This window comes from Maylandia zebra, linkage group LG14 (assembly GCF_041146795.1).
Source record: "Maylandia zebra isolate NMK-2024a linkage group LG14, Mzebra_GT3a, whole genome shotgun sequence".
NCBI lineage: Eukaryota > Metazoa > Chordata > Actinopteri > Cichliformes > Cichlidae > Maylandia > Maylandia zebra.
The window spans coordinates 2,047,686-2,071,043 of NC_135180.1; the positions used below are offsets into that span (position 1 = coordinate 2,047,686).

Genomic DNA, 23,358 nt, shown 5'->3' on the forward strand with positions numbered 1-23,358 from the left:
GACTTTGTCCCTGATTCTGTTTGTTCCAAAGAAAAGGACAAAGCAGTGTCTCCACATTATCACCAGGGTTCTGATTCCTGTCCCCATTCATTAATGTTTGATGCTGAATCAATTTGTGAGGGGCTGATGTGCGCTCTAAATGGCTGCAGATCAGCAAACCCCAAAGAGGTCTTACCACACCCTTACCTGGTGCAGACATTTGATCTGTTCTGGCCTCTTTTTTCTTTCTATTCAGGTTTTGTAGCTTCCTGTACCTGTATAATAAACAGGCTTAAGCACTCGGTGCTTGTTTAACTCAGATGTAACCACTGAGGAGAATTTTTCCACCGTCTGGACACAACTGAAAGTCGTTGAGAGACACAGGTACTTTGGCCTTTCTGAGGACCTCTGCCTTTGTCATTTAGTCATCAGAGTTGTACCAGTAGGGCTGAAGGACACTCGGGAGTCTCTGTTGTATCCAAGCCTGCGTCACAGCACGCATGAAAGCACCTGACATTAGTTTCACTGCTTGGTTTAAAGCACGAAGCCATCATGGTTTATTCTGTTTATAATGTAAGATGAAACCTAAATCCAGACGTTTAACTGTATCAATCTTTTTAAAAAGTTACAAATTAGTCTTCAGGGCTTTAATACATCTATTAGTGTCTTTTCAATTTGAGATAGACGGGATAACTTTAACAAGACACTTGCACGTTTTTGCAAAAATAGAGCAGCTGCAGGAGAAATGTGGATATATTTAAACACCACATTAATATAATGGAACATAAACCTAGTTACGTGGATCTCCCTTCATCTTAATGACAGGGCAGTGACACTGACAAAAAAAATTATAGTAGGCATTTTTGTTCTTCCAGCTTTGCTTCCTGGCTTCATTTGAACTTTACTAACACAGCATTTTTACAGCCTTACTGACCAAAGCACTTAAAAGCACACAGAGCTTCACACCCACTCACTGGCCCCAGGTCAGTCTCCTGCTTATGTAGTGTGGACTCCTTGGTAAAGTAAATGGTGAAGGTGTTTATATAGAGCTCTAACCTCATTGAGTAATAATCAATTTATCCATTCAGATGCACATACATACAACGCTTTATTTTATGACACACACACACACACACACACACACACACACACACACCTACCTCCCAATCAGTGGGTGACCTGATCAGCCCACTGTGCCACAGCAGCCCTTCAGACAAAGACTTGGTTTAAACACGTGTGTCAGTACATCTCAGATCTGGATAAAGAATCTCAGTGCTCTAAAAGCACTGGTTGAGGGCAGAGGAAAAACTGCCCTCCAACGGAAAGAACTTTCAGTGTGAAATAACTGTATACACGGAAAATATTAGATGTATTATGTGTATTTAGAATATGAATTATTTTGAATGCAGTCAGCGTTTTGTCCACAAATGGAAATGAGCTGCAGGCCTGACCCACCTGATCCTATCCAATTCTAAACTGGGCATAACTGAACTTTACTGACCTCTCGCCTACATGTTCACCGTTCCTTAAAACTAATATTGTTTATTGTAAATGTAAAACCTAAAAGAAAGAAGACGGCCGGTTACCAATTTCCATTTGGCAGGAAAGAACTCGGCCCTCGCATCTTACGACAGAGGAAGTTGGATGTCTTCACAGAAGATTACAGTAAAGATGGGCAGTTACTGCTCAATAGACGCAAAGCATTTTAAACAGAAACTTGGAAGTGTTCTCATAGAGGGATAATAACAAAATGCGGCCTAAATATCTCCTGGAGAATAGGGAGTGTTTTCTACCATGTGGCAGGAAGACCGTGGTAGCAAAGGGGGTTGGGGGTAATATGAAGCAGACAGAGAAAAGTTTCCTCAAAAACTTCCAGAGGCCAGCCTCCCATAGCAGAGTATTCAAAACAATTCTGACACCAGGCAGGGCCATTAGGCAAACGTGCTCACAGTGCAGCAATGCAGACATCGTCTCATATGTTTCAAGTCACTAATGATGAGTCTCACTGTGTGCAGCTGCAGGATGTTTCATCTGTAGTGAAATATAACAGTGGAACAGGGAGGATACGTTTCAAGGCCCTGTTTTTAACACCATCAAGAACTCAGATTATATAGAACATGACGTTTCACTTCACACATTGCTCACCAACAAGTCCTTTTACCTTAATAGTCAATCCATACATTCTCTCCCTCAAGGCTAAGTAGTTGAAAGCCAAGTCGACATGGGCGCTCCCAAGCGCATTTCTATTGCAGTGGGAATGTGATATACGACAAGCCTGGCTCACCAAGTGGAGCTTGTGGGCCAGACACGATTTACAGCTTCTTGCATCACCAAACATTTAGCTTCAGAGCTTCAGCAATGCAGCTGTAGAAAGAAGGTTGTGTAGAAACTGTAGCTACATACATGGATAAAAGGGGAAACGGCTTTGATAAACTACATTTCAACGGGGTTAAATGTCCAAAACGTCAACGATCCTCAGAGCAGCGAGCTGGAAATGAATCATAACATAACACAGATGGATGATGATTCAGCGTGCGCTGTGCTAGTAACAGCTACAGAGCACTGGAAGCAGCTCAGCTACCCCAAAATGCGTCTTCAGCATAAGACACACAGACACCCATTTTACTCATTAGTGCACTCAGTCCTAACACAACAGACACACAAGTGAAGAAAGGAGGTGTTTGAGTTTGAGCAAACTGCACGAAGAGATTTTCCCGAAAAGGCGTCGTATAGAGCTGTGCTGTAATGAAAGAGCTTACCCTGCATGTTAACAAAACGGTCGCCTGCAGACACAAACAAAAGGGATCAAAGACACATCAGCCAATGATGTGTCACTCCGACATTTTAGTTTAGTTACTGTAACTGTAGTCAAAGTTGAGCTACAACTGATCACATTTGCCATGAAACATTCACAGTTTTTCTCCCAAAAGTCTATAGTTTAAGAATTTTTACAAAACAACAAAAGAAAAACAACGTTAGATTGACATTATCCAGACCAGATGTTTCCTTTCAAAGTAAAAGCACAGAACACAGGGCTGGGAAAGGAAAATTGTAGGAATGCCATCAGCATTACTTACTTGGAGAGGGACACTCCTCCAGCTTTCCCTATGAGCTCCTCGTGGTGGAGAACGGCATCATTCCAGGGAATATCAAGGAACTTCAGCAGTGTCCTCATCCATTTTTCAGGATGCAGCACCAATTGTTCATAGTGCACAGGCAGGCATTTGTCTTCAGCGTCCAGGCACTGAGTGTACATCGTCTCTATGGCCCGGTTCCACTTGGTCAGGCAGTCCCTGTAGCTCCCCAAGTCAAACCCAGCAATGGTCACCTTTCGCGAGATCATGGAATGGACCGAAGCCCGACCGTCTCTAATCATGAGCACAAACTTGGCACGGGGAAATATTTTGGCCAGGTAGGAAAGAGATTTCAGTGCAAATGGGTCCTTGTTGCACAGAAAGTTGGCGGGCTCACCGTGCTTGACGATTATTTCCAGCAGGAAGGCCTGCATGGCGGCGTCCAGCACCTCGTCAGTCACGCCAGCCTCGTCCAGGCGCATCTTCTCCCGACCCGAGCGGCTCCACATCTGTTTCATGGCCAGGATGCGTGGGATGACGCGAGTTTCCTCACCACAGCGGACCTCGGGGTGGGCGTCCAGCATAGCTCGCATTAGTGTGGTCCCGCTACGGGGTACGCCACCGATGAAAATGAGCGGCATGTCTTTGCTGTAAATGAACGGCATGCTGAGGTTCTGGCCTGTCCGTAAGGTGGTCCGCATGCTGCCTCCCAGCCCAGACAAAGGCAGGATTCCTCCTGGCTGGCTGTACTCCTCGATGCGATGGTGACACTCCATTGCATGGCGGCCTAAGTAGAAAACTGTGACCGAGCTGATGACCAGACAGGCCACCAGCAAGTTCTGTTTCAGCTTGCCAATCATGCTGGGGCCACAGAAGGGAGAGGACAAGATAACCACAGGGGCGATTTTTGGGTATGGGGGTAAAGGAAGTAGAGGGCCAGTAAGGTTCCCACCCTTTATGTTTGTTTACTGGGAACCGGGCATGGATCGAGCTCCCTGGTGCACAGCAGGTGTCTGGTCTCCAGCTCCATGAGCCCTGCATGGTGGAGAGAAGAGACACATTGAGATCTGGTCGCACCACAGGAAACACTGATACGACAGAACTGAAAAGAATCATTTGTGTCCAGATTCGCCTCGTTCTCGAGTTATCGTATTTACAAATTTGGGGTCGATGTCCTGCCGACCAGCAGGGTGAAGCAAACTAAACGAGCTCTGCCTGTTTTTTGCAACACTCTAGTGGACCTTAAAGTGTTGCAAGTCAAAGTTTGTTGAAAGAAATAACGAGTTGCTAATAACAGACTAAGAATACACAACAAATGTGTCCAAGCTGCATCCCAGCTTTGAATTTCTGGCGGCACATATTTCATCTGCGACATTTATCTGTCAACCTCTAATTATGATATGGGCAGCCACTCATGCTAATTCTGCAGAAAGGACAATGTGTGCATGCATTCAGTGAATACACACATCCTGCTCATACATACTGCAGTGGGCAGGCTGGCAGTTTTTGACAAGTGAAAGCTGCAGGCTGAATACAGCATATTTGCTGGAGCGTTTTCTCTGTGCTGGCAGAACAGCCACAGTCGGCCGTACTGGAAGAGGAAGATGTTAGGGTTCAGGCAATCCACAGCAGGCAGGGGCAAAGTGAATCCTCACTTTCAAACCACATATTCAGTCTTGTTAACAATACCAGTAGACTGTCTAAATAAAATGATCTTCTGTCTTTAAAGCCATTTGCATCCAAGGTATCTGGACTTTTGGCCTCGGGAACCTTTTGTCTGGAAACATCAACGTCAAACCTGTACAGGAGCTTTGAGCACTTAGGCCTCAGCTACACTCTGCTGCTGACACAGGGAGAGACAGCACTGAGTAGTCATTCCTGTTATGGTTCTTTGAAGTCTGCTTGAGGTTCATTGCTAGGTGCACATGTGCGGTTGGTGCATTGCAGAGCAGCAATGATTCATCAATTAACTGACGTTTTGTTTAATCCATGTAACCGTGAGTGTTACAGCAGAAACAGATTGAGGAGCATGCATGTGAATAAAACTACGGCAACCATAAACTCACGCGGCCCACAGCTTTCTCCACAAAGACACTGATAACACAACAGCAGCAGTGAAGATGATGCTATCATAGTTTAGCATTGAATGTGAAACATCCAAAACACCCACACTTATACTGTAATCACCATCAAAACCTTTACTCCTGGGAAAAAGCTCATGCAGGTCCTTCATGAATCATCATGTGCAAACTCATGTGAACTTTCTGCCATTTGTTTTACACAGCAGTAAATCCATAGCACAGCTGTTCCAATGAAAGCATACGTACACAGCTGAACTGCTAACTTAGTCGGACCAGGCAGCTTGCTGAAGGCTGACAGCAGCTATTTTACTTTATATGCCAGTGTCACCTGCGATAAGCAGAGGGTGAATCTAAATGGGGGCATGGAGTCTTAATTCAAGGCTTTAGTAGATTATTTTGTAGATTTAGACGAATATAAAATATATTAAACTGCAGTAACAAATAACATGCATATAAAAAGCTCATTCTTTTTTGTGGGCCAATAAAAGCACACGTGCCAGTAAGCCACTGACCAGAGGCTGTTAGGCTGGGCACTGAATTATTATTAACACTAATTATTAATATCTACACAATCAGAACATGAAACGAAATGTTGCAACAAAGCACAGGCCAAACCTCAGATCTGCGCTCGGAGAATACTGACTGGTCTCTCTCTTCATTGCCGTCATCACATGCTCTTTTAAAGGCACACAGACACACACTCACCCATAAACTACCACTATCTTTGTGTGCATCTGCGCACATACAGATGAACACACACCTCATCCAGGAGATACAATACTGAATGCCTTTGTCTCCTAGTGCAATAAAACCTTAACTGAAGCAAAAACTCTGCATCAGAGATTTTTATCTATGTATTCATATTACGTTCACCGAAACATCCTGTGGCTGCTCCAGTTTTGTCTAACGCGATCGTGGGGCGATCGTGGCTCAAGAGTTGGGAGGTCGCCTTGTAATTGGAAGGTTGCCGGTTCGAGCCCCGGCTTGGACAGTCTCGGTCGTTGTGTCCTTGGGCAAGACACTTCACCCGTTGCCTACTGGTGGTGGTCAGAGGGCCCGGTGGCGCCAGTGTCCGGCAGCCTCGCCTCTGTCAGTGCGCCCCAGGGTGGCTGTGGCTACAGTGTAGCTGCCATCACCAGTGTGTGAATGTGTGGATGACTGGATATGTAAAGCGCTTTGGGGTCCTTAGGGACTAGTAAAGCGCTATATAAATACAGGCCATTTACCATTTAACGCCAAAGAAGATTCAGGTTGCCATTAAATTTTTTGATCAATGCTCTTTAGCACCTAGCCTCATACCTGTATTAACTATTTAGTCTGTTTACATAGATTCCACCTCATATGAGCACGATGGTTAGCTGCCTATGACAGCATCAGTCCACAGCAGTGGAACAGCGGGGACTGCGACACCAGCACGGGACAGGCAGAACCCAATGCAGCCATCTCCACATTTGCATCATCATCAGTGCCATTTGGATGCATCATCGTCTGGAACACCAGACACAACATCATCATCATCATCTTCTTTCTCTAATTGATTAGTGGTTTCATTTCTCCCAAAGCCAACTGCAGACTGGGATGTGATGACGTTGTGGATGACGGTATTAAAACGTCTCTCGTTTCCCCGTTTATTTTGTGCCGTTGCAAAATACACCGTTTACTGCAATATTTTTTAATTGCTTTACATGACGGTTTCAAATAGTCACCATGGCAACACAGAAGAACCAGCCAAAGGAAATTGAGGAGCGTTTTTCTAAACGTGGGGTTAGCTGAGAAGCATGGACGCGGTTTGGTTATGAAATTAGTGCTGAAGCTATCGATTAATCTATCAATTATTCCATCGATTAATCTGATAAATACTTTTGTCTTATTAATGAGCAATGATAAATATTCAGAATAGAAAAAAATACGCCCCCTTCAAAATTAACTGTAAAATAAATATGAAATCTAAACTGAGGCCTTAAAAAAAAAAAAAAGCATGTTTACTCTGTCTTGTTGGAAAGCTTTATGAGTCATTGTGCGCGTTTGGCTGTGTGTTTAAGTGTGCAGGTCAATGAGTGAGTTTCTGCCTGTAAGCCTATAAAGGAGCATGTGAGCATAGCAGCATACTGAAGTTTTCCCTGTGCTTTGATGCAAAGTTTGTGCTGCTGAAAACAAGACATTATGATGGAGCAGACGTTCATTAACATCAACAAGAATTCACCGCCTAACCTAAAATCCCTCTCATCAGTTTAATTTTTAGATTTTTAACACTATTTAATTAACAATGTTTGATATTATTTCCCTTTCAGTCTGAAAAATATTATGAAAACTTCAAAATAAATATGGTTTAGTGCATGCCATGCCCCCCTTTAGACCCACCCCTGGTAAGTTAACAGTTAATCTGCATATTTTAACACAACTTCTGGAGACTTCCTGCAGATTTTTATCTATGTAAAGCAAACAGTGGTGGATGGAGCAGGTACAAAGTTCGCTTTCCTTCATGTCAAAGTTTGTTGGTGCTTTGATGAAAGACCGCGGTTGCGGTTTCCCAGTAAAGCTTTAAATGTTGATTACAGGAACAGTGCTGCTGATTTGGACACTAGAAACATGTTTTCTTTCACTTTACCCGAGGTCACGGTCCTGGTACCGGCTCTGCCGGGCTTTGTGGGCTTAATGTCGTCAAACCTTTTATTCACGCGCTGCTCTTAAATTCGTTTGTCTTGCAGATCTGTTTTAAGTTGCAAATGAGTTTAAGAACGTCAAGTAAAAGAAAGCTCAAAATAAACCACAGAGTCAAACGTTAGAACAGGGTTTTCCCCACAGCACGCGTACAGACTCAGAGACAATTTTGTGCAATGGTCAAAACCCCAACTCCGGGTATACGATGCCCACCCAGCCAGTCTCACTTATGTTACGAGCGTCGGGCCAAAGTTACGCTGCAACAGCAGATATGCGAACGACCCGAGCAAACGCATCCCTGTATGAGCTTAACGGTGCAGTTCATCCGAGACTGGAGACACTGCAGTAGAGCAGGGCGATATGGCCAAAAATATTTATCACGATATATATTTGAAAATTTGCGATAACGATATAACTGACGATATAATTGATGCGAGACAAAATACAACTCCACAACATTACTAGCGCAAAAAGACAACCTTCCATTTATTTTCACTTAAACAAGAAGCTGGTTTTTATGTACATTAAAGCTTTATAAAAATGTAACAGTGCAAATGCAAATTCCTTGCTGAAAGTTTAACCAAAAGGCATTTCCAGTAGAAATGGGCTGACATATCCTGAGCATAACCATGTATAATATCCACTGAAGTTAAAAAGAGGTGCTTTGCAACATTAAACTGCAGTGTGCAGTACGCATTTTTCGGACCATAAGGTGCACGGGATTATAAGGCACATTAAGCGAAACAAAGCAGTCAGATAAATCAAACTTTATTAAACTCATTCTTCTTGCTTCCTCCACTTCTGTACCATTGATTCATTAATGTTGAATTCTCTGGCAGCTGCTCTATTCCCATGTTGTTGCAGTATATTAATGACTAACCTCGTATTGTGGATGGATTATCTCAGTTGTTCTCCTGACTGAAGTTTGATCCGTTTACAGCATCCTGCCATGCGATTGCATTTGTCTCTAACCATGAAGAACCTTCACGTTAACTTTTATAAGTGGAAAAGTGTTAGTGTTCGTCCTCCAGCTTCACTGTTTATGTTATGCTAACATAGTTGTGTCGCTAGCGATCACGTAGCACATCATTATATACCAGCTAGCCCAACTTCAGTAACCCTACAAACGTCACTGCTGTTTAGTTTCCTGTCTTCATTTATGTTGGAAGTGATAGCAGAGCTGTACGTTTGATTTTTTTCAGAAATCTCTCCGTCAGAACATGCAATATCATGCTTAGGTAACTAGCGAAACTAGCGAGCTAACTTCCGCTAGCTTCCTGCTAGCTTCATCTCCGTTAAATGTAATAACTTTTGTTTTCATGGATGCCTGGAAGTTAAACTTTATAGTTACACCTGGTAAAGCAGCAATGCTGATCGTTTTATTAAAGATGAAAGAATTTAGAGAGTTTTTAACTCTCAGTGATGCTGCAGTGTTGTTTGACCTGAAGAATACGGAGTTTAGGACCCAGATTACTCCCAGATTTAAAAGCATCTTAGTCCGACAAATACGACAATAACAACGGCCGCTTGCATGTTCTGCAAAAAAAATGTGCTTTGTTGTGTATCTGACGGACAAACACCAAACCAGTTCCACATCACGGAAGTTGCACCATTTTTACAAACCAATTCTGGTTCATCTGTTTCACTCAACAATCGGCCATGTGCGTATGAAAACAAAGGCACTGCGCATGCGCGTTTTACTCCCATTCTATCGCGATATTTCATTTTCCTATCGTTGCATAACATTATACCGGTATTACCGTGAACGGTATAATATGGCCCAGCCCTACACTGCAGTCAAACTATTTTCCAGTCCACTGCTCTCCAGGGCTGAAGTCAGTTTCATAGTGGCATAACTGTCCGATACAAATCCTCATTCAAACAAGGTGAGGTTGTAGCTTTTCTTTTGATATCCCACTACGTTCACATGTGAAATCTTTACTTGGGGAGAAGATTGAACCCAGACTAAAGCTGACTGCTTGTGGTCAACATTTCCTCAGAGCATTACGCCAGCTCAATGCAACTAACATTGCGTCATTTTCAAACTGCCAACTCTCTGAGGCGAGCAAACTGGAGGTTTACACAGAAAGAAAAAGGACATTGATAAACAACATCTTTTAAATATCAGACCAATCCCAGTAGCTTACACACACCCAAAAAACTAAATAAATACAAAATTAAAAATTATATATCAATGAGCTTGTAAAGGACCACTTCACCATCGCGTGCAAGTCATCTGGAATCTATTTAATAATTGTTACAAAATTACTTAAATTCAAAAAAAATCTACTATCAAGTTAGGGTACGAGTCAAACCGAGCAGGTGGACGTGGAAAAAGGTGATAAATAAGCTCAGCTATGAAAACAACGTACATTAGGTTCATATATTCTAAAGCAGGTGACTCTGCCGACAGGTACTCATAACTACCGCACCCACACAATCTCACATCTGTGTGCTCAGTGATTCAGTGTTAAAGGTCAGGGGGAAGTCACAAAGCATCGTAGGTGGCCAACACCTTTGAAGACTGCTGCAACTGCACTTAAAGGTAAATTTCTCCTACTGATCGTCACTGGCATTTCAACATTACCAATCTGTGTAGGTTGTACTGAGATTTCTCCTTACGAAAAACTCTAAATCATCGCATTAATTCATTTGAGGTTACATAAATTTAAATTGACACTTTAAATTGACAGAGCGGCACAGAGAGAGAAGCAGCTGAAAGTTGGTTTAAACAACTGATAACAATCAGACCAGAAAAGTTTCACAAGAGCTGAAAGGAAGTAAGGGTGAGAAATGGAGAAGCGTTAAAGACGTGGAAGGTGAGAAAAACAACAAATGAGTCCTCACGGTACCGCTAATAAAACGGCTACACTGAGTGAGTTCTGAATTATTTAATGAACCAAAACTGTACACCTGACTTCTACTATGTGATGATTTATGGTCATTGTCATTATCCAGAAACAACAACATATCACTTCTGTTTAGTTTCCCGTCTTCATTTATGTTGGAAGTGATAGCAGAGCCGTACGTTTGAATATTTTCAGAAATCTCTCAGTCAGAACATGCTATATCATGCTTAGCAGGAAACTAGCGAGCTAACTTCCTGCTAACTTCATCTCCGTTAAATTTAATAAATTCTGTTTTCATGGATGCCTGGATGTTAAACTTAATTGTTACACCTGGTAAAGCAGCAATGCTGATCATTTTATTAAAGATGAAAGACTTTAGACAGATTTTAACTCTCAGTGATGCTGCAGTGTTCATTTGACTTTGGGACCTGAAGCTGACGGAGTTTAGGACCCAGATTAGTCCGCGAGGCTCCTGACTACAGTAGCCGTAATGCTCTGACAATCCATCAAGCAGTGCGGCGGCGTAGCTTACCAAAGTCGCACAAGAACATTTTTTGACATGTTTTGAGCGCCGTGTAGCACAAAATTGGTTCGAGGTAGGGCTGGGCGATATATCGAGTTTTTTAAAAATATCGATATATTTTCATACGAGATATAAGATGTGACAATATCGTTCATATCGATATAGTCTATGTTACGGTATAATTATACTTGTGGAGCCGCAGGTTTGCCTCTCTTTCGTCCACTTTTGTCTCTACGCAACGTTACTCGGCCTGGCCTCTCCTTCACTGAACACAACTCCGCCTCCCCCATAACTTCACCTGCAGGCAATAACAAGATGAAAGCGGAAAATCTCCGTTAGCGAGTTACCGTGCGTGGGGCTGGACGGCGTCAACGTGTTAGCGAGCTAACCGTGCTAACGACATGCAGCCAGGAGGGGCTGCACGGCCTAAAATCCTTTCATTTTCTCAAAAATCGACAGTGCGCCTTATGTATGAATTCTGGTTGTGCTTACTGACCGCGAACCGATTTTATGTGGTACACAGCGCTCGGCAATCTGTCAAATGTTTTAATATGACTTTGCTAAGCTACGGAGCTGCACCGCTTGATGGATTGTCGGAGGATTACGGCTACCGGGGAGGAGCCTCGCGGAGTGATACGTACTGTGTGTGTATAAGGACCACAAATGGCACCTGTTCAGAGACGTGGTGCAGCTGTGAAATCTCTTTGTTATTATGCTCAGCGTCTATTAGTTTACATTTTGACTGCACAATTGTGAGCTTTTTGTTATGCACAAAAACAACATTGTTTTCTTTTATTTATGGACCATGATTATTTAATAAATGCTGATAATTTATTTTTGAGTAATTTCTTCATGTACATCTACGCTGTATGTAAATAAAAGTGCCCGTGTGACAGCTGGGACACAGTGTGACTAAGAACTCTCTTTTTGTTCTTAACTTATGGCTTTAAAAGAAAAAAAAAAAAAAAAAAATCGAGATATATATCTTATATCGCCATCCAGCTAAAAAATATCGAGATATGAATTTTGGGTCATATCGCCCAGCCCTAGTTCGAGGTCAGTAAGCACAACCAGAATTCATACAAAAGGTGCACTGATGATTTTTGAGAAAATTAAAGGATTTTAAGTGCACCTTATAGTGCAGAAAATATGCTAATTTGTGATTTGGTAACCCTAGAAGCTGGGAACAACACCTACCTTTCCCTGCATGTCCCAGTGTTTTGGAACAATTCTGTTACCTGGCGTTCATGTGCATCTCCACATGACATAAAGACACCGCCCAGATTCATAAACCGCTCCGATAAGCCAACAAAAAACAAACAAACAAACAAAAAAAGTGCTTCATGAATACCACTCTGTTTAGCTTAAAGACACACTATCACACATCTTGTACATCTGCAGTCTCCCAAAGACAAAGCGAGAACTTTGTGATGATTTAGAGACGCTGCCAGCAGAAAGTATTATTTGGGTTTTCTCAAACTGTTCGTGCATGAAGCCATTACTCTGATTCTGAAGATGAAATCTAAGGATAGGTGTCCTTTGAAATGTAATGCCGTTTACACAATTAGCTCCAATTCAAAAAAGATAGTTTACATGAAACAGAAAGCAACTGTCTTTGTGGAATGGTCAAAACTCCCAAATGTATATGTTATCTAGAAACAGGTCGCTGCAATAACCAAACCTGATAAGACACTTTAGTACTGATAAATACCTAATAAGGAACATGATTCTGATAAAGTCTCTGCTCTTTTACAGCAATTCAAAGCACTATCAAATAATTAAATTCTTTTAGAAGTCGCAGATTCTCATTTTGTGTATTTCTGTGTAGTGGGACTGCCTAACCTGTCATTACTGGGGAAGGCTAATAAACAACGAAGATTTACAGTGGCATTGCTGATAACAAACTGCAGTTGATATTCAGAGCAGAGTCCTGTTACACCTCACACCGGGCTCAGATGTGTTTGCACTAAATTAATTGAGGCTCTTCTCTCCTGTTGCTGATATGTAATCCCGCTGGCAGGATATTTTTCCCATTGATTTGTTAGGGCGAGCAGCTGAGGCTAAGGCTTCTCTCAGTGGAGCAACAGTGAAACCAAACCACATGAAACACTTAATAATGATGGCATCTGCACCTCATGAAGTCCTGATGGGAGAGGTCTGTGATAACGGTGAGAAAAAGTAAGTTGGAGGCGAAAGATCCTTTCATATGTCTGTCAAGTCTGATGTTAAACGATAAGAAAAGCAGCCTTGTGAAACTTTGTTTTTCTCCCATTAAATGCTCCTTCTCTCTCACTCTCCCTGGCAGAGAAACGGGAAAAATGAACTGATGTTAACAATCTGTCAAACACTCTCAAAGCCACACACATTCAACGTGCTGCCTCTGCTACCTTCTATGGGAGCACAGCACAAATAGAAGCTAGCTGGGCTGCACCACATCTACTAATACAAGCTTGCAAGCATGTATGGAGCGGCTGTAGTTCAGGATGCAGAGCGGGTCATATGCTACTCAGGAGGTTGGTGGTTCGATCCCTAGTTGCTCCAGTCTACGTGCCAAATATCCTTGAGGTTCTGTAGCTCTGCATGCTAACAGACAATACTGTGTCCTTGTTTACAGAGTCCAACAAGGACACGGTGTCACTTAACCTACCCGTGTTTACACTGTTGAAGAGAAACAACAGTAGTGAGTTTGGTCATCAGGCTCTTACTGATAATGATTCATCCTTTCATTTCTGATCCGTGATCTGGTGCATTCCCAAACTTCCACACAACCGCATGCTCAATCACCAGGACCACAGCTTTTAACCTGCCCACAACCTCTGTAATAAATCAGATGTTCTGTACAAACCCAATGAATCTCTAGCTTAACCACATGACAGGGACCAGTGATGGGTTTCCGTTCACCCTGAGACAGGAAAGTCATGGTGGAGTTTGCCAAAAACCAAATAAGACCGTGCTAACCTCTGTATTACCTGCAGCCATTTCATAACAAAGAAACTAGGAATGAGGGTAAACAGTCTTCCTCTCCTCTTATATTTACAACTCTTGAGCTCCACTAAGCTCTAGTTCCACTGAGGAAGGGAGAGCAGTAGGTCTTTTGTTCTTAGCCAATAGATCGGCGTGCACCAAAACCACACCCCATGTCTGCTTCTGACAAACGTCAAAAAGGCAAACCGTGGAAATAACACCCAAGCAGCTCAGAGCAGAGTATCACAAAATCATCAGCTTTTTAGAACCAAACAGAAACTTTGACAGAGGACTCCCAATCAATGCTGTGTGAGGGTAATGTCACAGAAAGGCTTTGTGGGGCCTTGATGATCAACCAAGTTGAATGGCTGATCCAGCTTGTTAACTGACATATAGCACTTTTTAAATACAGTCGTCCCTCGTTTATCGCGGGAGTTACATTCTAAAAACAAACCGCGACAGGTGAAAGGCGCGAAGTAGCCAACTTTATTTATTTATTTTTTTACAACTATTATAGATGTTTTAAGAAACTCCTCACTACACACTTTATACTCTTTTCTCAGACAGGCATGAACATTTTCACACTTTTCTCTCTTGTTTACACTCTCAAAGTTCAAACCTTCATAGAAAAATAAGTCCAGTATCATAGAATGAAACCAAAGATCAAACCCTGTTTTCAGCTCCAGAACATGGGAATAGAGCAGCTGCCAGAGAATTCAACATTAATGAATCAATAATGAATCAATGGTACGGAAGTAGAGGAAGCAAGAAGAATAAATGAGTAAAGTTTGACTTATTTGAATGTTTTCGTTTAATGTGCCTTATAATCTGGAAAATACGGTAACTTCTACCTTCCTTTGGCATGTCCAGAAGCTTTTTGTGTGATGGTTAGCATCTTCCTCTGCCTTTTGGGAGCTACTGCAGGAGCCTTTGACGGTGCAAAATCTTTCATCGGCATTGTTGTGTTTGTTACTTACTTACAAACATACAGTACAGCACTTCAGAGTCACACTGCCAGGATCGGAGATTTGTGTAAATTTGACAAGCTGAACACACTCTGTACTGGACAGGAGACACGGCAGGAGATTGATTGGCAATGGCCTACAGCCAATCAGGACGCAGAACACAATGCGCTGTGAAAAAAAAAAAAAAAAAAAAAAAATAGCATGCACGAAACAGCGACGCCGGGAAAGGTGAACCGCGTTATAGTGAGGGAGCACTGTGCGACTCCTACTGTGCAGTGTTTGTCCTTTCTCACACCACTGATTTCACTGCAGCAGCATTTCTTACCTTTCCATCTCATCTGCTCGATGTACACCCATCCAGTTACACTTAACAATTATGGGAAGTTGAATATAAACAAAATTAACTGTGAATTGATTGGTTGGTTCTGTTTGCTGCTACAGGCCGTCCAGCTGAAAGTAACTGACATGTCTGTGCATCTCCCGTCACCTGCTGTAAGTGCATATATGTATCAAGCCTGAAACAGCTCAGCTGTTCCGTCTGTGCTTTACCACGAATACAACATTGAGCCTTATTAATGTAACTGACACTGCTGGATTGCCTCTCATTTATTGTTTAATTGCAGACCAACAGAGATGGTAAATCCCAATGAAGCTGACTTAAACATACATGTTTTTGGCTTAGAAGTGTGAAGATGCATTTTATGTCACCACAGTACGTCAGCAAAACCATCCAGTTTCCTCTATTATAATTCTGTGTCCTACATGCAATTCACACAGGAAGCATTCACACTTCACACCGCAACAATCTCACTTTAGTGAAGAAAGTAACAGCTCTGTCAGGTTTAGAACACTGCTTTCAATGCTCTCTGCAAAAGTAATGCAGTCCTCAGGTAACTGAGCTTCACCTCAGTGGAGAAACAACTCCACTCTCTAACATCATGCAGCAGTACGAAGAATGACAAGAAAGAGCAGCTGAGGGGTAAATCTGCCACTGACTTGACCTTGTGAGAATAGAACAGAATAGCCCTTTACTGTCATTGTACGGTACACGTAAATGAAATTATGGAGTCGGCAGCCACCAGCATGAATACAATTTAGAACGCAGTAGCACACAGACGTGCTGCCAGGGCCATCGGTAGAAGGAGGATGGTTCAGTTCTGATTCCTCTTGGACCATGGTATATTCTGGATGGTTGGATAATTCTTCATTGCTGATTATTTCCAGAATCTCAGATTCTTTTATTGTCATGATGCCAAAAAGCAAAACGGAATTGCATGTTGTCCCATTCAGTGCAAAACTCGACGAAAAAAAACAAGAGTTTCTAGTAAATAAATACAGTTTAAACTTTAAACAGATATGTACAAATATCTGTATGTGCGCTTGAGTCATTAAGCTGGTCAAGCTGAACTATTTCATGTAAATGTAACTTAACTGTTTGAAAGTGTCTTTATACTTGGCAGACTTTTACACCAGATGTTCTTCCTGACAAAGAGAAATTTTATCTGCAGTCAGAAAAGCAACCTATTTTAAAATCTACTTAAAATAAACTATAATGGATTTAAAAGAGTTTTTTTTTAGATGCATACTGCAGACGCTGCTTCAGTGCTAGGAACAATTCTGTTTACATTATACATGCCTTCCTTAGCCAGTATCATTCGATGATACTCAACTCTCTGTCCATGAAGCCAGATAACACACACCAATTAGCTACACTGCAGGAATGTCCTAAAGACAAGCCCTGGATGGCCTCTGATTTCCTGCTTGTAAGATTTCTGTATAGTTGTAGAGTCTTTACCCTACAATATAAAGTGCCTCGTGGCAACTTTTGTGACTTGGCACTATGTAAATAAAACTGAATTTAATTTAGATAAAACTGAGGTTATTGTACTTGGCACAAAAAAATCTTGAACATGGTGTCTAGCCGGACACATACTCACCTCCAGTAACACCCAAGAATCTGAGTTGTTTTTGACCATAACAAAAATGCGGGTCTGCTTTTTTACGTTTGTGCACTCTCTAAAATTAGAAACATCCTTCGTCAGAGTGATGCAGAAAAACTTGTTACATCTAGTCTGAACTACTGTAATTGATTATTATCAGGTTTGTAAAAAGCATTCAGTTGATCCGAAATGCTGCAGCGAGAGTACTGACAGGGACTGGAGAGAGCATGTTTCTCCCTTACTGGCTTCTCGTCATTAGCACCCTGTTAAATCCACGCTCTAATTTAAGATCCTTCCTCAGATATAAAGTCTTAAATAATCAGGCCCCATCTAATCTTTAAGACCTCATAGTACCATATCATCCCAATACAGCAGTTTACTCTCAGACTGCAGGCTTATGCTTCAGCAGGAAATCTACGTTGTAACTGGAAATCCCTTTAACCCTACACCATCATCTTCCATGTAACCTGCCATACACCTCCAAAGAAATCAGGTCAAACCTGACTGCCGTGGAAGGTTACAGGTGTGGTATTAAGAGTGGTTTCCAGTGATGATTTCCAGCTAAATAATAATTCAGGCATCACTAACAGAATCTTTCAGGCTTTATTTTAAAACTAATGCCCAGGATTTTTAGCTTGGAGTCACACAAAACATCTAATTTTCTATTCATTATTAGATGAACACATTTGTCATTTGTATGCAAATTAAAATCAGACATCCCAAACTGTGGGAAGCCTGTGCATGCTTGCACTACATGTGAACTATAAAACCCACAGTGAAAAGGCCCGTTGTTTTTCCATGTCACCAAGGAAACCTGAGCAGTGCGTGGGTGCTCACCAAACTTCAGAGCTGGAGACTTCTCTTCAATAGATACGTTATCTGTTTTCCACCAATGTTTTTTCATTGACACTTATTTTAAAACACAAATGACTCAAGGTTAAGAAAAGCTAGGAAGAGTTCACAACTTTTAAAGCTGCTGACAGCTACAAAGGTGTTAGCCTGTCCATGACCAGAGTCCATCACAAACTGTGCTGCATCACTCGTTTCACAGTGAAGAGGATCGATGCGGGACATCTAGTGACAGGTCTCACTACTGGTGTTACCATTACAACACCTTGGATAAATATGGGCCCTCGACAAGATTGAGTTTTTGAGAGTGAGCACTACGGACTGTAAGGAATTATGGTGCTCTGCAGTTGAAATCCTGACTAAGCCCAGCAGCAACACAGCTGCTTGACTGGATGTAATAATTGTGATGCAGAGGTGGGTGTCCTTTTCAGACACGGAAATGAGAGAATAATTGAGCTGGAGTCCGACTGATCCAGCTCTGCAGCTGTGGAGGCCAACTCACTGAGTGCGGCCAGCACTGATAAAATACTCTTCAACTGGACTTCAGTCTTTAGCTGCTCTTCCCAGACCACCTGCACACAGCAGATGTGTTCCTGGCTAGCAGCACAATGAAATACTATGCCCCCCTCCCTGTTTTTTCCCTTTCAGCCTTCCAGAGCTGCTACAAAGTATTATTATTAACATTTGTAAGCCTTCAGACTACAAGTGTATCTAAGAACTTTAGGTCCAGGGGATATTTCACTGAAGCGCTGGCCTGGTATGTCCTATATTATTGCTAGGCTTACATTTGCAGTAAGCAGTGCATTTGAATATGAACTTCTAATATGGGACAGAGCAGTGGAAAACAGCAACACTACTTTCTCAAAATAACGGAAAAGTAAAGTGCGATGATCCAATCAGTGCACTTAATGGAGATCACGTGTCTCTGGTCCACAGCAGGATAAAGAAATAGCCATTAAAACCACATCTTAATACACTTTTAAGCCTGACCCTATTAGCTCGGGGTGGAACATCTTTTTCCAACATTGGCTGCACTCTCAGGTCGAAACACTTACACACGTAACCTCATTAATTATCCATTAATGTTACACATAGCCTCAAAAACCAAGCTCTATTAAAACCCTGCAATTAAATGACTCTTCACCTGGCAAAGGGACACGGTTCAAGTCACCGTACGGTTCCTTTAATGTTTGGTTCTTCTAGGTAATCCGTAGAGCTTATCTGAACCACTGATGTGTATCAACCGTGAACTTTAACGAGCATAAAAGGGAAATATTGTATAGCACCGAGTACGTGCTTAGAGCAGTGCTGACCCAGGCTGGCGGGTCTTAAAATTCATGTAATGTCTTCGACATGTGTAACCTGACTGCGATGATCACGAAGGCTCGTTTTTAATACAGTTCGGCGCGACTTCCCTCGAGGGCGGCACGCGGCGGAGTTATCTGTCAGCACGTAAGCTTGGCTACACCTATGTATTTGACAAGGGCTTAATCTGCCCGTACTCGTATCAGTCGCGGTCATTTTTCCAGCCTTGATAGCTAACAAGCCGTACACCAGCAATTATGTAACCTCAGTTTAAGAAGGCGAATGTTAACGTTTGTGACGGCGACAAAACGTTCACGCCTATTCAAACCCACACCAGCAAAATAAATAAACCAATACAAATATGACTTTAACTGTCGCAGCTCGCGAGCTAATGGGAAGGAGAGAAGAGGTAGAGGGACATTACAACACCGTAACACCACCAAAAACACCTACCTAATGCTGCGGACACGGCACAAGCGGCTCGGGTTAGTCGATCACAAAACCTCCACCGAATCCGGTGTCGGTGTCCAGGCAGTCTTGCCGTCTCCTGGAGCCGGTTTACGAGTATTTTCTGTGGGTATACATGATATGTGGAGCGCGGTTCTTAGACTGATGGTAGACAGGAGGCAAGAAACGCCAGCCAGCCTGCTACAAAGCGAGGAGCTCGGCTGGTATTGAAAAAACAGTTGTGATTAGTCTAGAATTTTAACAGGGTTATGTTTCAGAGCTGCTGATTGGCTCTTGCGAAATAGGGCGGAACTACAGTAGATTTAAAAGCACAGTACAGCCAAACGGACTTTCACTGCAGCCTCAACGAGTCAGTGATAAAGTCTGTAGATATGAATATGAAGACATTTTAACCATTTTTGCAAACATTACACGGTTTTTACGAATCTAAAGTGTGGAGAAAATTCAAACTTGTAGACAAAGCTTAGGTTGCTTGTCGTAATGACTATGTACTCTCGATAAATATAGAATAATAGGTGTTTTGCATATCTGCGGTTAGCCTTGGGTGCCCTATAAATACCAAAACCGTAAAATGCATGTGAAACTGATGAGGCTGCTGTTCCGCCACTTATAATTTGATTACCCTGATCGAAAACATCCCAACTTTAAAGCACAGCTTGATGCTCAATGTTGCTGTGTCAGAATGAGCACAGGGTAAAGTGCTGAACTGCAGCTGAACCTGTTGGGAAGAATACTACTTGTCCTGCAATACCTGTGCAGCTCTTTCTATAAACATCTTGAATGCATGAGTGTGTATGATATAAGCCTACCCGTTAACCTATTTAAGATGCAAAAGGAAATAGGAAAAATAGGAAATGTAGCAAAGACCTTAGAGGTAAAAATAAATAAATAGATGGAAATAATAATCACCCATCGCAATATGGCAGACATTTGTTGTTATAGCTTTCAACCAAATTAGAGGTACTTTGGAGACATTCAACCTCATGGTTTCCAAAGTGTCTCAAACACATTTGATAAACAAATACCAGTGATATGGAGAGTATGGCTGTGTGGTATATAATAACATATCCTACAGTCACAATACTCTCCACATCATAGTTTACACTGAGACATGTGTTTTATGTTTATCTCTAAATGAAGCTGCCAGTTGTTTGAGATGCCTCACAAGAAAAATGGAAGCGTCAAAAATGTTAGTTTTGTGACGTGTCGGTGCAGAGGATGATGGCTACTTTAAATAAATGCCTTTTCTGTACTAGTTTATAGTTTGTATGTTTACTTAATACAAGTGAGGTGGCGCTGTTCGTATCACCGTTTCATTTTTCGTGATCTAGATGGCTAAAACAGAAGATGCTGCTTTGGATACATTCTTTGCTGCCTTGCATAAAGCTTCTGTCGACCGCTTATTCACAGGGTGGATGGATGTGCATTAGATTTTTTTATATCAGATGTCCTTCTGATATGACATGTACATGTTCTACGTGCAAAAACGCATCTGTGTGCGTTTATGCAAAGTTGTGGTAATTTGTGCTTCACTATCACGTCAAGCCAACTAGCTCAGCAAATATCACCAAACAGGTGAATTATTATTATGTTAGTCGTGCTAGCTAAAGATACAGTGGCTGTGTTTGGCAATGGGAAAAAATTTGAATGTACAATAATTTCACTCTCAGAGGTACAGAAAGATGTAAGGAGAGAAAAGATAAGAGAATATGTTTTAAAGACTGCTAAGAACGTGATGATTTATAAACTGGAAATTTATGTAATGTCCTAATTTTGCGTAGGGAAGATAATATCACCATGAATATTACCACAGGGGTGACATTACCTTCTGATTTGTTGTATCTGCATGGCATGATTGCATTATGGCATATTTTGATTAGATGTTTAGAAACTACAGAGTTTGTAGCATAACTAATTTACTAATTATTCTAAAAAATAACGATTTTGTTATTACTTTGCATTTCAGTGTTTATTTTGATGATCATTCAAAGTAATTCTGTTTAAAATAAGGACACCTGGCACCACTAACTTTCATTTTAACATCCAAATACGTTGTAAAGCCAAAACTATTTCTATGTGTTTATTATAGGAACACATTCTTATCTTTCATATGGGTGAAGTAGGCGCTGTATGACATGCAGAAGACAAAAACCTCTAAGTGAACAAGGTCACAGAAAGACCGAAACTCTGGGACTAAAAGCACGTCAAGCCTGAGAGGGCAGATTAATCCTCTCACTGAGGAGATTGCTTTTGTGCTTCAGAAATATTTCTCATGGCAGTGGACGCTTTGAAGGCAATGACGGAGAAAAGATGCCCAATGATCAATGATGCCATTATTATGGATCTCTGGTTTCAGTCACAGTGAAGACTCAGCATCTCCAGCAGGGTTCAAAAGTGCATGTTAGCTGATATGAGTGGGCACAGAAAAAAACTAAGAGCAAACATTACTGGAGGTTTGACAGACAGTGCTGAAGTTTATAGTTGCAAAAACATTTTTAACCCTTTTGTGTTAACGATGAGCACATGCAAATCATTAGACACTCTCCTTCAATGACAAGGTTAATTAAAATATTAAATGTGAAAATAATTGAATAATTGCAATATTTGTTGTCCCGTGTAGCTGCAGTCAAGCAGCAACCTTCATCATATCAGACAACTGTCTATCGGATACGCCTTAAATATTTAATTATATATTGATCCATCCTAACCAAATATACGGAGCATCGGTGGACAGCCGACACCTTTCGGCCTCTGAAGAAGACACACAGACTTAATTGGAACATAGCAAGTGGTTTGATATGATATGGTTTGGCCAACACACACGTTTCCCACGAGACTCATTTACAGCAGCAGGGTAACAATGCACAGAGTGGAAAAAACTATTCGCTGCAGTCCTTTGAAATGCGAGCAGCACGCGAGGCTCGTTTCACCACTGATGAAATTCATCACATTCGAGGTGGTGTAACACATTTACACACATATGTAGTGGTAGCTCAGGGGAAAAACAGCTGCCTGCTGGCACAATGCATTCCCTGGAGACATTTACTCAGGGGCCTGTGGAGTGTGAGACCGGATGGGAGTCATGATAAAAAGAGAGGAAATGTGTCCAACAATGCCAGCCTCCTCTGGAAGGAGGTACAAAGGCCAAGGTGCTGAGGTAAGAAGCCACTTATAGAAAAATGAGCAACATTGGCTATATTGTCAGCTAAACAAAAGTACAATATGGAGAAAGTAAGATCTCTGGTCTACCGTAAAAACTGAATTTTGTCAGTGAATAATAAAAGCCACTTTTAAAAAAAGTATAAATCTAATTTCATTCTGAATATCTTTAATGAGAAGTTCATGATACAAGTCATAACCTTTAGAAAACAATGCTCACAGACACACACGACCAAATCCTCTGGCCAGAGGATCTGATCCTTCCATTTTATTAGAGCAAAACCAGGTCTGTTTAAATCCTCCACTCTGTCACTGAGGATGTCAGTGTCCTCTCCAGGTCGAGGGTATCAGTCGCTGTTCTTATCTCTAATGACTGACGCATCTTTTTACTTCCAGCAAAGAAGAATACCTTCTTTTTTTCATACAGCTGGCCAAAGGACGGGAGGTGACGTTGTTTATTCTGCAGATGCTGTGAGTTTCCTGAGACGCCCAAAGGCTCTGGTTATATTTGAACTTTAAAAACCTGTAAAACTGTCCTGAC

The 23,358-nt window shown here is 41.8% G+C and overlaps 1 protein-coding gene across 4 annotated transcripts in view; it reads right to left on the minus strand.

Moving 5' to 3' along the window:
• Positions 1-23,358, minus strand: part of tpst1 (tyrosylprotein sulfotransferase 1) — a 75,685-nt gene that overhangs the window by 23,483 nt on the left and 28,844 nt on the right. For 2 of the 4 annotated variants that reach the window (XM_076892103.1, XM_076892102.1), the window contains exon 2: positions 3,057-4,088. In XM_076892103.1, coding sequence (XP_076748218.1) covers positions 3,057-3,913 — 857 coding nt within the window. In that variant the 5' untranslated portion in view covers positions 3,914-4,088. Of the gene's footprint in view, positions 1-3,056; positions 4,089-19,643; positions 19,878-23,358 lie in introns of those variants that run through there. The other 2 variants (XM_004537964.3, XM_012917310.3) reach the window with 2 other exon arrangements.